Source organism: Indicator indicator, chromosome 11 (genome assembly GCF_027791375.1).
Source record: "Indicator indicator isolate 239-I01 chromosome 11, UM_Iind_1.1, whole genome shotgun sequence".
Taxonomy (NCBI): Eukaryota; Metazoa; Chordata; class Aves; order Piciformes; family Indicatoridae; genus Indicator; species Indicator indicator.
Window position 1 is genome coordinate 29,135,005 of NC_072020.1, and position 18,060 is coordinate 29,153,064.

An 18,060-nucleotide genomic window follows, 5' to 3' on the forward strand; every position below is an offset into this window, starting at 1 on the left:
ATAATTTTTAAGGTATTCCAGAATTTCTCCAGTTATGATTCAGACATTTTCCAAGGAACTAGTGTGCTACCTTCAGTCTCTGTATGTTTCTTCACTTTTTTTTTATTCTGCCTGTCTTCAGCTGGCAGCAGAACGGGCCCACAATCCTTTTCTCATCAAGCATGAAGAGGAAAGAGATGACAAGTAGCTGTGGCTGCTGTTGAGCCACCTCCCATTGAGTACAGATCCTTATAGGATAGTCTGAAGAAGCCCAGCTGGGTAGAGTGGTCATGGACTTGACACAGGTGACAGAACTTTTCCAAACTGGAGGAAAAGAAAGTTGTTCTACTGTAAGCAAAAAACAAACTCCCCCAACCCACGGTGCATGTGGATACATACACCACGAAGCACGTGGCATGAAAGAGCACCTGTCCTGTTTTTTCCTGCCTGCAAAGTGGATATTTACCAGTTGTGTGACAGGCTGTCTTTACCCAGCAATTAGGAGGCCCTTGGATGAGGGGTCCAACACCTACATTTTAAAGAGACAACTGGAGCTACCATTGTTCACCCAGAGTCCAGTGAGGATTCATTGTTCAGAATACACCACATGGAACAAGCAGTCCCCCAAAGTGGTTGTTCCCTTGAATAGAGCTGGTTGAATGAAGTAACAGCCTAGCAGTGGATGAGACTTCAGCTGCTGCTTTTAATATGTAGCCTAAGGTAAGGTCTTTGGTTCACAGATGTTGAGATCTGGTGGTGCCTGTTTCCAGAAAGAACTGCCCTTATTCTTTCTTGTGCATTTCACTGCATTAGTAGGCCTGTTGCCAGGAGTTTGGAGAGGGTGATCCTTCCCCTCTGCTCAATACTGCTGAGGCCACACCTGGAGTGTTGGGTCCAGTGCTGGGCTCCTCACTACAAAAGACATGGAAATACTGTGGAGAGTCCAACAAACATCCACTAAGATGACAAAAGGACTGGAGCATCTTTTCTGTGAGGAAACAGAGAGAGCTGGGACTGCTTAGCTTGGAGGAGAGAAGGATCAAAGGGGATCTGATCAGTGTACATAAATATCTGAAGGGATGGTAAGAAGATGGAGCCAGGCTGTTTCCAGTGGTGCCCAGTGACAAGACTAGAGGCAATGGGCATAAGATGAAACCCAGGAGACTGAACATCAGGAAACTTTTTCCACTGTGAGAGTGACCAAGCACTGGCACAGGCCGGCCAAGGAGGATTTGGAGTCTCCATCCTTGTAGGTATTCAAGTTGTCTGGATGTGTTCCTGGACAGCCTGCTCTAGGTGACCTGGTTGAGCAGGAGGATTGGACCAGATCACCTCCAGAGGTCCCTCCCAAACTCAGCTACTCTGATATCCCTTCTTACAGCTTTCTGGGGTTCCTGCACTTGGGTCACAACAACCCCCTGCAATGCCATAGGCTTGTGGAAGAGAAGCTGGGAAGTTGCCTGGTCAGCCACTGACTGAATATGAACCAACAATGTGGCCAAGAGGTCCAACAGTGTCCTGGTTTGCAGCAGAAATAGCATGCCCAGCAGGACTAGGGAAGTGGTTGTCCCCTCCTACTTGGCACTGGTAAGGCTGAAGGTGAGTGCTACAGCATGTCCAAAGAAGGGCAGCAAAGCTGGTGAAGGATGTAGGGCACAAGTCTTAAAGGAACAGATGAAGGAACTGGAGTTGTTCACCCTTGAAGAAAAGAAGCTGAAGGGAGACCTTATCACTCTTTACACCTACCTGAAAGGAGGTTGGAGCAAGGGGTCTTGTATCTTCTCCCAAGAAACAAGTGATAGGACAAGAGGAAATGGCCTTAAGTTGTGCTAGGGAAGGCTGGATATTAGGAAAACCTTCATCACCCTAAAGGTTGTCAAGCATCGGAAGAGGCTGCTCAGGGAAGTGGTTGCATCACTGTCCCTGGAAGTATTTAAAAGACACATAGATGTGGGGCTTAGGGACATGTTTTAGTGGTGGACTTGGCAGTGCTAGGTTAATGGTTGGACTCGACGATCCTGAAGGTCTTTTCCAACCAAAATGATTTTGTGATTCACCAGCTTGAAAAAGGGCACTGCTGTTCCAGGGTGAGCCTGGTGCCAACAGCCAGGCATTAAACTGTGTAAGTGCCATGAAGTCCCCTCAGCTGCAGCTCTACTAATGTTATTGATCACAGGTAAAGCCATGCCTTTGAACAAAGCTATTTGGAAAAGGACAGGTAACTGCATCTTTACATACCTCTGCTTTTCTCTTAGTCCTTGCAACAGCTCAGTTCATGCTCTAACTCCTACACATGCATGCTCCTGTTGTGGAGATGGTGTAAGGAGAAGCAGCTTTTCACCTGTAAAGCTCTTTAAGAAAGCATCATTAGTCTTTTTCTAGCTGCTTATGATACCTAGCTGTATGCCATGTGGAAAAAAACCCAAACCCAAAAATCAGTGATGCTTTGACCAGTAGTTCCTGTCACTGTCATAGTTACATGATAAATATGCATGACTCTGGTAATAAGCAGGGCTCACATGTACATTGCTTCATTAACAACTGGAAAAGTTTAATACTGCTTTGAAGAGAGTATTTTGTTATAGTACTATTAAAGGTGACTTATTGTTGGTTCTCATTTGTCCTGGGACTTCCGTACTGCTCTGTAGCAAATCTTTTCATAAGGATTTTAAGATGAGCTCAGTGCTTTTCTGCCTGCTAGGAGATACATCAAGGAGAAGAGATTTTACTCTTGTTTTTAGGATGATTGCAAGAGTTGGTGACACGTTATTTCCATACCCACTGGACTGTTTTTTAAGGTCTACTGAAGCTTCTGAAGTGGCAGTTACCTGGAGAAGAGAATTGGCAGTTGGTCCCACTAGTTCCACTGTGTCCTTCCACTGAGCCACAGCTTTGTCCAGACCAGTGGAAGTTTTAAGGCCATGAGGGTGCTCTGGTTTCTCAGGTAGGGGAAGATTAGTGATTGCATTCAAGCATCTTCTGCTAGCACAGCTATTTGGTGGGGGGGTGGTTGGTTGTGTTGTTTTTTCTTAAATACGCTACAGAGCAGAAGCAAAAGCAACATACTATTAGAAAGTTACTACCTGGATCACTGTGCTCAAAACAATTTATTAATTGTGCCATAGGAGCAGTTCCAAATAAGAACACAAGTTCCCACAGGATAACCACAACTGCTGGCTTCTTTCTTAAGAAACAGGTGAATAAGATAGCTTCTGTTTTTAGCAGGAACACCCTCTTCTTTCAGCTTCCCTCCCTCCTAGCTCCCAAAGGATAGAGATCCTAGTTGGGCAGAAGAGTTATATATGAAGTGATGTATCTTAATTTCAGCCCTCTGGCTTTGGTAGACACTTTTTCCCTCCTCTTCTCCTCTTGCTCACAAATATCCAGGTCCTCCTGTCAGGTTGCAGAGTGCTCTACAAGCATGGCAGGGGAAGCAGCGTACCCTGGTTTAATTCTCAAACTGCTTCCCCTAGCTCACTTCTACAAGAAGAAAATACATGAGAAGGAGGTCTGTCTGTAAGACTGTCAAGGAAGGGGAGCATGCTGCAGAACTGCACTTAATGTAAGGAAACATCAGCCAGCCATTTCTTAGCCTAACCAATTGGCCTGCCACACCCACCAGGAACTCATTGGTGCTTAATGGATCGATTCATCAGCCACAGATATTACTGTGTACTGTACTGGGTATTGTTCAGCAGTACAAAGGCAGAAGGATGGAGAATAGTCAGGTGTTGATCAATGTCTAGCATCTGTTCCTTCAAAACACTCCCCATTTGTGGCACCTTAAGAGCCCACAGGTTATGTACAGATGTCTTGTGCATCCAGGGGGCCCTGTGCTAGTAGTACTCAGTACTTAGTGGCAGCCCCCTGCATTACAAACACAACCTCCCCTCAGCTGGGTGCAGGTGAAGGCAAAATTTAGCCTGAGGGCCCTAATTCCGATGAGTTGTACAGGTATGTCAGATGCTGAGTTACTGTAACCAGATACAGCCATATGAGGCCAGTACAGAACCAGGACTTAGCTTCCTGCCCCTCAGCACTGGGATGTCACCTCTATCATTCTTTCTATGAATGAGCAAGAAGAGAAAAACGTGAGTCACCTTTGCTGCAAGCCTAGTCCTGAGCAAGAGAGGAGAAAACAGATTGCTTTCAATGATGATATGGCAGTTAGCCTGATGAAGTTAATCTTTGCTTTAATTGGTTGCCCAACATACATATTTAAACATTCTGTGCTAAATTAGCCAGCATGCACAACAGTAACTGGACCAGTCAGTGACTTTCTTCTTTCACTATATATATATATATATACACAAACAGGAACACCACAAGATTGGACAAAGGAAAGCAATTTGTTAACTGGATACAGCTAGCAAGTAACATTTTTTTCCCCTCTAGAAATGTTTTTCCTGCAAGTTCCCAAGTGTGAAGACTTCCTTTCAAGGTGTGAAGAACTTTGTCATCTTCCAGTGAAAAGGCTAACAATAGCCACTGTAGCTGAAATTAGATAAAATTTGTTTAAAATCCATTCCAAGCAAGACTGAAACTGGAAAAAAAAACTCTCAACCCAAACCCGAAAAAACCCACAACCAAAACCCCAAGGCAGCCGCACACCCCCTACCCCAAGCCCCAACAAACCCCACAACCAAAACCCCCCAAAGAAAAACAACTTCCACAAGAAAGAATAAAAACAAAATCAGAAAAAACCCCAACAAAACCCACAACTCCAAAACAAAATCAGAAAAAGGCCCTCATAACCAAACCCACAACCAAAAACCCCCCAAACAAAAACAAAACCCCCACAAAAAAAACTAAAACAAAACAACAAAATCAGAAAAAAAACCCCAACAAAACCCACAAAAAACCCCAAAAACAAAATCAGAAAAAGCCCCCCACAACCACAAAACCCACAACCCCCACAGCCACCCAACCAAAAAACCCAAACCGAACAAAAAAATCCAAACCCAAACCAAAAAGAAAAACAAAACAAAAAACCCAAACCAAAACCAAATAAAAAAACCAAAGCAAAACCAACTCAAACCCCAAAACACCCAAACCCCACATAGCCCGCAATAGAGCATATGGGAATGGGGACTTTGGAGACAACTCAAGGAGAGGTACTGAGGTAGAAAAGTGGCTTTGGACCCAATTCTGAACACCCTTAGCTTAGGGTAAAAGAGGTTGAGGAGGATCAGAATGGGATCCAACATTTCACATTCACGGACACCAGGAAACTCAGTATCTAAAGAACTGAAGTGTTTGCTTACGTTATTTGAAGAACTTGAGCTCTGTGTCAACACAGTCATAGAAAAGATCCACTACTTCAGCAGGATCCAGGATCTCTGTACGAGTAAGGATATCTTCCATTGCTTCCAAGCCTTGTTTTTCAAGGTCTAACATAATCCTCATCAGTTTCTGGCCTTTATCCTAGAGGCATGAAACAACCAAATTCAATTAACAGCAACCAGGCTTGTTAAGGCATTTTACTGTTCTCTTTTGGTACAGAGATTTTCTCACGTATTTTTAACAACAGGAAAGCCTTTTGAAGTACAAAGTATTTCTCTTAATAGTTTTTTTTTTTTTGGATGGTCTAAGGCTAAAGAGAACAGTGCTGGGCAATGCATGCTTTAAAAATTAACCAAGAAGAAGTTGCTATGTTTAAAGAAAAGGAAGAAGGAGAGAGCAAAAACGGTATAAAGCTTGTACACATGATTAAGAGTAAAGCCTCTAAACCCACAAACAGAACTACATGACAAGACTATAAGCCCTGAGGACTGTACAAACCATGGTATGTACATGGGATTCCCTCAGATCACCACCTGCAAGATGCTGATTAGATCTGAAATGACCTGTGTTGTCACACCATTAAGACACCAGAGCCCAGGGAAGGCTTTGTGTGCCATACTGATTTACTGCTATTCATCTTTCTGGACAGGAAATTCACTCCTGAAGTTGTCATTTTGTTTCATCCAGATGTTATTGAAACAAATGTGTTTGGGGGGAGTGTTGGGTTTTGCTTGGTTTGTGGAGGTTTTGGGTTGGTTTTTTTTTTGCAGGGGGGTGGTTTTGGGGTTTTTTTTGGTTGGTTGAGTGGGGGTTTTGTAATGGACAAGTGCTGTTTGTTTTGCTTGCAGCTTTCAAAACTGAATTCCAGAAATAAAAAGGCATTTAGAATAAGTGATGGTTCTGAGCTTTCCAGGATTTATACCAGAGGTGATTCTGCCATGTTACTCTGCTCTAGTGGCCATGTTACTCTGCTCTAGTGAGACCTCACCTGGAGGACTGTGTGCAGGTCTAGAGCCCTCCATATAGGAAGGACATGGACCTGCTGGAGAGGGTCCAGAGGAGGGCCACAAACATGATCAGGGGCTTGGAGCACCTCTGCTACAAGGACAGGCTGAGGGAGCTGGGGGTGTTCAGCCTGGAGAAGAGGAAGCTCCAGGGAGATCTAATAGCATCCAGCCAGACCTGAAGGGAACCTAACAGGAAGGATGGAGAGAGACTGTTTGCAAAGGCCTGCAGGGACAGGACAAGGGGCAATAGCTTCAAACTAGAGAAGAGCAGATTTAGATTGGATGTTAGGAATAAGTTCTTCACTATGAGGGTGATGAAACACTGGAACAGGTTTCCTAGGGAGGTGGTTGAGGCTCCTTCCCTGGAGATATTCAAGGTGAGGCTGGAGGAGGCCCTGGGCAGCCTGATCTAGTTGGGCATGTCCCTGCTGGCTGTGGGGAGGTTGGACTGGATGGCTTTGGAGGTCCCTTGTGGCCTGGATCATTCCATGATTCTCTGATTTGTGCAGAAAGAACAGAGCACCTAAGCTAAGGGTTAGGCTCTCAGGTAGGTGATCTGTATAGCTTGAAGCCTGATTAACACACTACATATAATCTATGGAATACCTACTATAATTTTATATATACCCACTACATATAATCTATGGAATACCTACTATAATTTTATATATACCCACTACATATAATCTATGGAATACCTACTATAATTTTATATATACCCACTACATATAATCTATGGAATACCTACTATAATTTTATATATACCCACTACATATAATCTATGGAATACCTACTATAATTTTATATATACCCACTACATATAATCTATGGAATACCTACTATAATTTTATATATACCCACTACATATAATCTATGGAATACCTACTATAATTTTATATATACCCACTACATATAATCTATGGAATACCTACTATAATTTTATATATACCCACTACATATAATCTATGGAATACCTACTATAATTTTATATATACCCACTACATATAATCTATGGAATACCTACTATAATTTTATATATACCCACTACATATAATCTATGCAATACCTCCTATAATTTCATACACACACTACATATAATCTATGCAATACCTCCTATAATTTCATACACACACTACATATAATCTATGCAATACCTCCTATAATTTCATACACACACTACATATAATCTATGCAATACCTCCTATAATTTCATACACACACTACATATAATCTATGCAATACCTCCTATAATTTCATACACACACTACATATAATCTATGCAATACCTCCTATAATTTCATACACACACTACATATAATCTATGCAATACCTCCTATAATTTCATACACACACTACATATAATCTATGCAATACCTCCTATAATTTCATACACACACTACATATAATCTATGCAATACCTCCTATAATTTCATACACACACTACATATAATCTATGCAATACCTCCTATAATTTTCATACACACACTACATATAATCTATGCAATACCTCCTATAATTTTCATACACACACTACATATAATCTATGCAATACCTCCTATAATTTCATACACACACTACATATAATCTATGCAATACCTCCTATAATTTCATACACACACTACATATAATCTATGCAATACCTCCTATAATTTCATACACACACTACATATAATCTATGCAATACCTACTATAATTTCATACACACACTACATATAATCTATGCAATACCTACTATAATTTCATACACACCACTACATATAATCTATGGAATACCTACTATAATTTTATATATACCCACTACATATAATCTATGGAATACCTACTATAATTTTATATATACCCTATATAAGCTATGGAATACCTACTATAATTTTATATACACACTATATATTCTATGGAATACCTACTGCAGAATAGCTTGGCCTGTCCTCCAGAGGGTGTCATTACTCAAGCTAAACTTGCAGGGATTCTAAGACTATTCAGAGAATGTTTCTGGAATCCACATTTGCTTCTTTAACTCCAGGTGACACAGCTCTTACCTGGTCATTCTCCAGGAGAGATCTTGCCCACTCGTGTGCCTTGTACAACTCATGCCTGCGGTCAGGCTTCTCCTGGAACCGAGGTATCTTTTTAGCAGGATCATCATTGCCAAAGGAAGGAGACTGCACTTTTGGTACTAATTTTACATCATCAACAAAAATAAAGGGTTTAAATATGGACCTGAAAGAAATGAGAATTACTGCTTGGAGTAATCAGAGATTTTGTGTGTGTTCCTTTAAAATGATAGATACAGGCAATTCCTCTGCACTAGGCACAGACTAGGGTAGAGACTAGGTATTGGCCACAAGCATAATTACTCTATGTGCTTTAAAAGCATTGGGGTTGCCAGTCACTCTAAAACTATTACTTAGGCTTCTTTTGTCTCCTTCATGCCAGTTCTGCCACTTCTTTAAAAAAAAAAAAAAAACAAAACAAACAAACCTAGAACTGTATTTTCCTCTCCAAGTTTGTTTGAACAAACATCAGTGTTCACCCTTGCATCAGTTTTTCTCCTCTGTTCACACTGCCATCTCTGATTCTCCTCCCAGGTTTTATTTTCTTTAAAATAAACCCCACATCTGTGTGGAACAAGGAAGATGACAACACCTCACTCAGTGTACAGAGTGTTTGGCATATAACCAGCAACAGAGGGCTACGAGGATGATGAAGGGACTGGAGCACTGCCCTGTGAGGAGGGGCTGAGAGCCCTGGGGCTGTTCAGTCTGGAGAAGAAACGACAGAGAGGGGATTTAAGAAATGTTTCTAAATATCTGAGGGCTGAGTGTCAAGAAGGAGGGGACAGGCTCTTCTCCACTGCACCCTGGGATAAGACAAAGGGCAATGGCTATAAACTCCAGCACAGGAGGTTCCACCTCAACATGAGGAGGAACTTCTTCACTGTGAGGGTCCCAGAGCACTGGAACAGGCTCCCCAGAGAGGTTGTGGAGTCTCCTTCTCTGGAGGCTTTCAATAACCATCTGGATGCATTCCTGTGTGACCTGTGCTAGATTCTATGGTCCTGCTCTGGCAGAGGGGTTGGACTCAATGATCCCCAGAGGTCCCTTCCAAACCCTAACTTCCTGTGATCCTAAGAACACCTTCAAATTTTACCTCAGGGGGAATGCATAGCTACCAACATTGAGTACCACTTCTCAAACACCTTCAACACTGAGTTTGGATCTAAACTCCAGAGAGACAGACAACAAAAGCCCAGCAATCCAGGAACTCAATTCCTGAGAGTAGGTACTGGCAAGAGCATGGCAAAGCTGCCTTCCCTTCAGCTACACAACAAAACAGGACCTTGTGTTTTGCAGTAAAGAAGCTGACAGTAGTGCAAGGCTTCTGCAAACATGATTAATCACCACTGCCTGCATACAGTCAGCAAGTTCATTGCTGCTATCCTGTCCATGACTGTCATGAAGCCTTGCTGACTAAGAGCATGTGTGACTGACTAGCTGCACTTAAAAGAATGCTATTTTTAATGCATTGGAGTGCAAAATAAAGTAAGAAAGGCCTCTAAAGTGTTTAGCTTTTTTAACAGCTAGACTCTCCAGCTTTAAAAAGGGCAGAAACCCCACCAGAACAATTTGAAGACTTGGTCCTTTTTGTCTCAGAGGATCTGCATCAAGTCAAAGAAAACTTTTGGCAGGCAAGCTCAAACTTCATAGCTAACCCACAAGGCTTGAGCTGCATAATGCAAGGTGGGTGGAAAGTCACTTTGGCACCGATGACTTCTGCAGCACTCAGCAGAACCTACTGCTTACTGCTGCTCTTGTTACGGGAATGATTGTCAGCTCTTCAAGGGCACCATTTTCTTCTCCCCATAACCTCTTTACCTCAATGCAAGTGGCAGATCTCCTGAATAACTGCAAGTGGTTTAGTTTAATTTCTGTGAATCCCAGGTGGATTCTGTTTAAAACACAAGATAATGAATTAGTTCTGTGATGATCTGGTCCATGAGTTCCCTTACCTCCTCTGCTGCTTTCAGCTACAGAAGACATTATTTTAGACCAACTGGAAATTGTCCCTTGGGATACCTGAGAGTTGCAGATTTTTTCACTCTTATTTTGATGTTATACATGGCTATATATAATATATATAGATACATATATATGGTCATGTATGTGATGCTATATATGCCCTTTCTTTGCTGTTTACACACTTGGTTTCAGTTTTTAACTCACCTGTTAAAAGAAGTGACTGAAATTTGTCATCTCAACAAGAACCCACTGGAAAGCAGCTATACAGGATTAGTAGCTCCAGGGTTCTCTACAAACTGCATTGACTCTGGAAGCTCTGAATTTAGGCAATTTCAGATCTGGCCTTTCAGTCCATAACATAGGGCAACTGCACACCAAGAACTGCTACAGCTTGCATTTCTGGTCAGAACAGGCATTTGAAGAGTGGTCTGGATTTGAGTAGCAGCATTTATTTAGTATCTTTCAACCCATCACCTGCTCTGCATCCAGGAAACCCCAGCACTGTGGCTTACCTTGAAGGGTCTGGTGTGCCAGTGAAGTAATGAACACAGGGAAAACTAGAGTCCTGAGGCAGAACAGACACTATGCTAGCTGTAGTGAGGAAGGATTCAGAGTCCACACAGACACCACTGTCCTTGTCACGCAGAACATCAATCATAGCTTGTGCAGAAACATCACCTACAGGAAGGGGGAAGAACAAAATTCCTGAGTATTTGAGGTCTGGAACTCCAGATACAGATTTTTGCCTGAACAGGTGTGGCCATTTAGCCTGGGTGCCTCCAAAAAAGAAGCCACAGAGTTGAGACCTCCAGTGTCCAGAGCGCCCAGCCCAGTGGGTAGACACAGGCAATAGTGTATTTTTACCCCCAAATCCTGCATCCTTATCAATCTCACTGCAAAGTCATTGTCTCTCTCTTTCTTCCCTCTCTGCTCCCATGGGAGAGAGACTCCCTCTTATCTGGTAACAATGGGGGAGCATCAGAGGCCTCTTTGGCCTGGATAACTTTTTTTTTCCTGCACAATCATGGCTTGTTCAGGCCTAATGCCAGGATAAAAAGTGGGGGGCAGTTCAGTCCTGGCCAGCCTGTAACTAGCCTAGCAATTGAGGGGGGGGGGGGTGTGGGGTGTGTGTGAGATAGAGCCCTGTGGTTTTTGGTGAACCCCAGGTGGGGAGAAGGGAAGTGTTGGGACTTTGGTCTGGTGTAAGAGAACTTTGCTATGCTCACCACTATACTTTGTAGTTTTGTAGCACATGAATTGCTTTTCCATTTAAACTTTCCATTACTACCCAATCCATTTGTGTGTGAGCATACTACTTTTGCCCTTTGTGGAGCAACAGAGCAATCTGTCCTGCTCTCAACTAGGACAACAGGCTTCAGCCTAATATGACCAATGACACTACCCAATCCATCTGTGTGTGAGCATACTATTGCCCTTTGTGGTGCAACAGAGCAATCTGTTCTGTAAGGAGGCAGTAGTGATTAAAGATCCCTCTGCACATACAGGAAGATGGTTCCAACACTTACCCCCTTGCTTTTCTAGGCTCTCCCTGCCAGAAGAGCAGGCTAAGTGGTCATCAGCAAGAGAGAACACTTCAGAAAAATTGAAGTCTGAGTCTCCGTTCCACCAGCCTTGACTTCTCACATAGTTCCGTAGTTCAGGATGCTCAGCATCAATCTTGGTAGTTAATGAAAGCTGATTGCAAATGCACTTCACACCCTCTGTAGAAAAAGACATTTAAAAAAAGAGTCTTAGCAGGTTTTTTTTTTTTTCTGGGAAAAGCTGGAAGGACAATGTCATTTCAATGAGGAAGCAAATTAAACCACTGGTTAGGACATTCTGGTGAGGCAATGGTCCCCAAAAGCACCTGCCTGACCTGCACAAGCTTCAGAAGTGGGCCTGTGTAACCCTCATGAGGGTCAAGGCCAAGGGCAAGGTCCTGCATCTGGTGGGAGCAATTCATAGCACCAATACAGGCTGGGGGATGAAAGGATTCAAGAGCAGCACTGCAGAGAAAGACCTGGGAGTACTGCTGGAGGAAAGGCTGGATACGAGCCAGCCATGTACACTTGCAGCCCAGAGAGACAACCATATCCTGGGAGGCTTCTGAAGAAGTGTGGCCAGCAGATCAAAGGAGAGGATTCTGCCCCTGTACTCCACTCTGGTGAGACTCCACCTGGAGTACTACATCCAGCTCTGGAGTTATCAGCACAGAAAAGACATGGACCTGTTTGGGCTGACCCAGGAAGGCCACAAAATTGGTCAGAAGGTTGGAACAGCTTTCCTGTGAAGAAAGGCTGAGAGGGGGGGGTTGTTCAGCCTGAAGAAGAGAAGGCTCCAGGAAGACCTTATTGCAGCCTTTCAATACTTAAAAGGAGGTCTACAAGAAAACTGGGGACAATCTGTTTAGCAGGACCTATTGTGAGAAGACAGGGGGTAATGTTTTTAAACTGGAAGAGGGCAGATTTAGACTAGACGTATGGAAGAACCTTTTACAGTGAGGGTAGTGAAGCACTGCAACAGGGTGCCCAGAGAGGTGGCAGATGTTTCCACCCCTGGAAACACCCAAGGTCAGGTTGGATTTGGGCTCTAAGCAACATGACCTAGTTGAGTATGTTCCTGCTCCCTGCAGGATGGTTGGACTAGATGACTTTTAAAGGTCTCTTCCACTCCAAAGCATTCTATCATCTTTTCTCCAGGGATACAAGGCTTGATGCCTGACTCAGTTTCAAAACATATTCCAGCAAAGCTGCACTTACTTTAGTGAACCTTCTTTGCCCCTCTAAACTGAAAATTTAATTTGGAAAATGCTTTTAAAAGTTTACCAATTGCTTTAAGATACCCAGCTGCAAAACAAGTTTATTGTAAACAGCAAGATAAACAGACTTTCATTTAAACCTTTAATCTTAAGTTTTAAAATGGCATGAAGTGAAAAGAAAGTGAGAGCAACCTTCAAAGAATATTGAAGGGTTTTATAACTGTCTTTTCTCAGAAACACTGCAGTGCTTACATCCATAGATCTACAGCATGACTAACAGTGGCTGCTGCAGACACTCCTCAGAGAGAATGAAGAAAAATGCTTGGAAGCCAAGAAAAGAGCTGATGAAGTAAATTTGTAAACTAAAAAAAAAAAAAAAAAACAACCCAAACCCAAAGCCCAGATTCTGGAATTTGGCATAAACTTTTTCTTAAACAGAACCCAAAGCAGTATTTGTGAAAGTCATTAATGCTGCTTTCCACAAAAGTAAAAGCTTGCTTTTGTAATGCCTTATGCATGCCATTTAAATAATGAGTAGCAACTTAGAGTAGGAAGTTCTGTGCATCAGGCTGTCATTCAGTTCTGACTTATGCTAGGGACACTGCCAGATTGTTCTGATTCACACTTGCAAACAGCCTACCTACCCCTCAGGGAATTTTCCTGACTTGAGTGACAGGGATATTTGTGTTCATATCAAGCTAGGCAAGCTACTCCTTAAGAGCTCTTTAAACATTACATTTAATAACTCATGCACAACAGTATTTCATGGGGTTTATCATCTTAAAAAAAAAAAAAAAGAATTTATCAAACAAATTTTTCCACTCAGACTGAAGAACAGTGATAGGAAGGATTTTTTAATGGATCAATGGCCAATGTTAACGGGATGAGCTTCAACAAGGCCAAGTGCCAGGTCCTGCACTTGGGTCACAACAACCCCAAGCAGCTCTGCAGGCTTGGGGCAGTGTGGCTGGAAAGCTGCTGGCAGAAAGGGACCTGGGGGTGCTGATGGACAAGCAGCTGAAGAGGAGCCAGCAGTGTGCCCAGGTGGCCAAGAAAGCCAAAGGCATCCTGGCTGGGATCAGCAATGCTGTGTCCAGCAGGAGTAGGGAGGGGATTGTCCCCTGGGACTCAGCTCTGGTGAGGCCACACCTTGAGTATTGTGTCAAGTTTTGGGCACCTCAATGCAAGAGAGATGTGGAGGTGCTGGAGCCAGGGCAGAGGAGGGCAATGAAGCTGGGGAAGGGACTGGAGAATAAATCTGATGAAGAGAGACTGAAGGAGCTGGGGATGGTTAGTGTGAAACTGAGGGGAGACCTCACTGCTCCCTACAACTACCTGAAAGGACATTGTGGAGAGGTTGGTGCTGGTCTCTTCTCACAGGTAATTAGTGATAGAATAAGAGGGAATGGCCTCAAGCTGTGATTGAGTAGATTTAGACTGGACATTGGAAACCTTTTTTCATGGCGAGAGTGATCAGGGATTGGAATGTGCTGCCCAATGAGGTGGTGGAGTCCCCAAGCCTGGATGTGTTTAAAGGTGGTTTGGATGTGGTGCTTGGGGCTATGGTTTAGGGGTGAACCTTGTAGAGTAAGGTTCTGGGTTGGACTTGGTGATCCTGAGGGACTTTCCCAACCTGAATGTTCCTGTAAGTCTCTGATTCTTACAGTGTTTATCCTTAAATTACTGTCAGAGTTCTTGATAAACATTCATTACAAACTTTACACAACTGCAGCACTATTATTAGAAGCAGAACAACTCTGGGAGCATAGGGGGGGAAAAAAAATGCCTTCCCACCAGGGAATGACACATTTTCCCTGTTTTAGCAGCATTTGTGCATTCATTTGAAAGCTTAAGAGGCACACTTAGGGTTGCAAAAAGAACTCCCTGAACACAGTATGAAATAGAGCTCTTACACAGCTAGCAGCCTTTCCTCCTGGCAGGCTCCAGGAGATGGAAACTTCTCTATCTGCAGCTCACAGGGGCCTCCTGAAGAGAAATGCACTGGTAAAAATCAGAGCAGAGCTGCAGTATCATTTCAAAAAGCTGCAAGCAGCAGAGGAAGGCAAGGGTTTATTTGCTGGGAAGAAGGACCCAAAGGTTATGTATTGCTGATGCAGCTAAACAGGCTAAGTGAAAAACACTCCTCTTCAAACGTCAGCCAGGAAAGTCAACAGAAGAAGGAAGGCTGTCACTGCACAGCCCTAGGAACCTCTGGAGCCAGCTGCTTTCCAGGCTTTGGATTTTTTTTTTAGGACAACATTATTGGTTTTTCCTCCTCTGTGTTAGAAGATGTCCTTCACCTCACAGGTACCCTTAATGCAAACTTTGCTTGAGGAAACACCATCCCTGCTAAGGTGAGAAGATTGATCCTGATGGCATGAACTGACAGCAGGGCAGCACACACAACGTTATAGAGCCTGCTGTGCTTTTTCTTTGGCATTTGCACCATGTCTGCTACATCCTACCTTTCCATGAAGTGGAAATGAAGAGAATCTAATGTCATAGCTCAAAACCCAATGACAAAAGTCCCTTCAATACTAAAACAACAACTGAGAATAATTTCAATATATCCCTCAGACACTCATACTAAAGCAGCACACATTTGCCAGCTGCCAAGCCAGTGAAATCTAGAATTCAGTTGGGCAGCTCTGGTTTCACATATACAGAAAAAGAAACCACCTGTAAGTCTAAAGAGCAGAAAAGTATTGCTTTCCAGTATCAGATAAGAAAGGGGCAGGAGGGGAATATATCTATTGGAGTAAAGCAACCAGCAGCAGCCTAACAGAAGCCTGTTTCTCAAAGCTATCAATGCTTATCCTTCCCTCTTAATAGTTTAGAACTGTAAGGAACAATTGGAGCATTAACTCCATCAAAAAGACACTTGACACGTTCCAAATAGCAAATAAACAACACTTCCCAAACAGAAAAGCTTAAGCATGACAATTTTTACCTAGCTTATGTATACAGGAGACAATCTCCAGCTTGACAGAAAAGGTAATGTTGCATTGGCCAATGCAAATCAACACTAAAAAAAAAAATCATGAGTAGTACAAATATACAAGAAGATTTAAATCAATTATTTAATCAAACACTTGCATAAATGAATTCCTTCAACTCAGTCACTTTTAAGACCAATTCTTCCAAGACAATTTTTTCCACAGCTATCTATGATAAGATGTTTGCTGTGACTGATTAGCTGACCTGTGATTTTTTCTGCTGCCCAGTACTTCCCAGAAGTCTCCAGTATCCAGGCTTCATTTCTGTCCACAATCAAAAATGCACTTTGGAATGTATGGCATGAACTCCCATCCTCATAGTAATTTCCACCTTGTCCATGCTCTTCCAACAGAGCAACTATTACATCCAATGCTTCTTTAGCTGTTGCCCCTCTTTCTAGGCCAAGCCTGTAAGAAAAGGGTAGAGAGATTCAGATAGACATGTACCAGCAAGACCTCTGTAAAGTGTTTGTTTGAAACATCAGCACTGACAAGGTTTTAAAATGCCAAAGTGTCAGTATGCCTAGTGCAAGAAATCTTGCTTTAATGAGTTACTGGAATTACAAGATGAGATACTAAATTAATTCATTTCAAGTCTATTTTCTACACTGGTTCTTTATTCTCAAGCCTGTCATAGCTGGCTTTTGGTTTTTAAAGAGTCCCTTTGCCAACCAATGCACTCTAAAGTCAACTGCACTCTAAAGATGCAATGCTCTATTTATTCTCTTCCTCAGGCAGGATAAACTTGAAGGACAGTTTGCAGAGAGGTCTTTTTTAAAGTAACAGCTGTATGCAGGCTTACTTTCTTTACACAAGAGTGGGAAATTGCAAATTAATATTACCAGAGATCAAAAAAGGGAACAGGTATTCACAGAATCAGCCAGGTTAGAAGAGACCTCCAAGACCACCAAGTCCAACCAATCACCCAACCCTATCTAATCAACCAGACCATGGCACTAAGTGCCTCATCCAGTCTCTTCTTAAACACCTCCAGGGACATCGACCCCACCACCTCCCTGGGCAGCACATTCCAATGGCCAATCTCTCTTTCTGTGAAGAACTTCTAAGATCAAGCCTAAACTTCCCCCTGCACAGCTTGAGACTGTGGCCTCTTGTTCTGCTGCAGGGTGCCTGGGAGAAGAGACCAACCCCCACCTGGCTACAACCTCCCTCAGGCAGTTGCAGAGAGCAGTAAGGTCTCCCCCCCGCCCCGAGCCTCCTCTTCATTCAGGATTCAGTACTGCAATCTCTCTACAACCTCCCTTCCCCAGTGCTCCAATATTTAACTGGCCATGGAAACTAGATGCATGCAATCCTTGGATGAATACTGCACACTGCAGACAGCAGCATTGGGCAGAGTCGTGCTTCAGTATTGCTGTGGAGGCTTCCCAGCCCCACCCTCCCCACACCCCTTTTAACAGTTAAGCACCAACTATGTCTTTCCTCTGAAGCAGGAGTCAGCATGGGTCTAAAAGAACAGCATTTTCAAAGGAATTCTGAGCAAAGCAGGAGTGTTTTAGGGAAAAGTAAACAATGACAAAGCCATTTTGACTGATGGATAGTTCAAGGAAATTCATCTTTTTCAGTGTAAATTACAATGTGAGCTGTTTCCCTTTCCCTGGAAGTCATGCCAAGAAAACACTTCTCTGTTCCTTTCCTAGTGAAGTGCAAGCACACAAATCAGATCCTGGTGATTTGAACACAAATCTATGCATCTAAATACTTTTCAACCTGATCTCTACATTGCTTTCTGAAAGAGCTGACCACCATTAGCCTAGGTTTAGGGTGAATTATTGAAAGTAGGGGTTTTGTCTTTCTCAGCAGCATCTATTTAACATTTAGTGACAAAGGAGAGCCAACCAGAATTTTAAGTCCTAATTTGCAGTGACCATTTCTCCCCCATCACCTTCCTACTTTCCATTTGTAGAGTCTCTCTCTCTCTTATTTCTCTTATTAGCTGAAATTTATGTAGTGTTATCTCCTTTCCTAGTCCCTATTTATGATATTCCTCTTTTTCC

General features: G+C 42.9%; 1 protein-coding gene across 1 annotated transcript in view; it reads right to left on the minus strand.

Annotated features, from left to right (window-relative positions):
• Positions 1–5,244: 5,244 nt before the first annotated feature.
• The window catches only part of SCRN1 (secernin 1), a 29,640-nt gene continuing 16,824 nt past the window's right edge, over positions 5,245–18,060 (minus strand). Inside the window, exons 3-7 of the mRNA XM_054384895.1 lie at positions 16,248–16,450; positions 11,815–12,009; positions 10,801–10,966; positions 8,309–8,489; positions 5,245–5,403 (exon numbers count right to left, since the gene is read on the minus strand). Of these exons, the coding sequence (XP_054240870.1) occupies positions 5,245–5,403; positions 8,309–8,489; positions 10,801–10,966; positions 11,815–12,009; positions 16,248–16,450 (904 nt within the window). The remainder of the gene's footprint in view (positions 5,404–8,308; positions 8,490–10,800; positions 10,967–11,814; positions 12,010–16,247; positions 16,451–18,060) is intronic.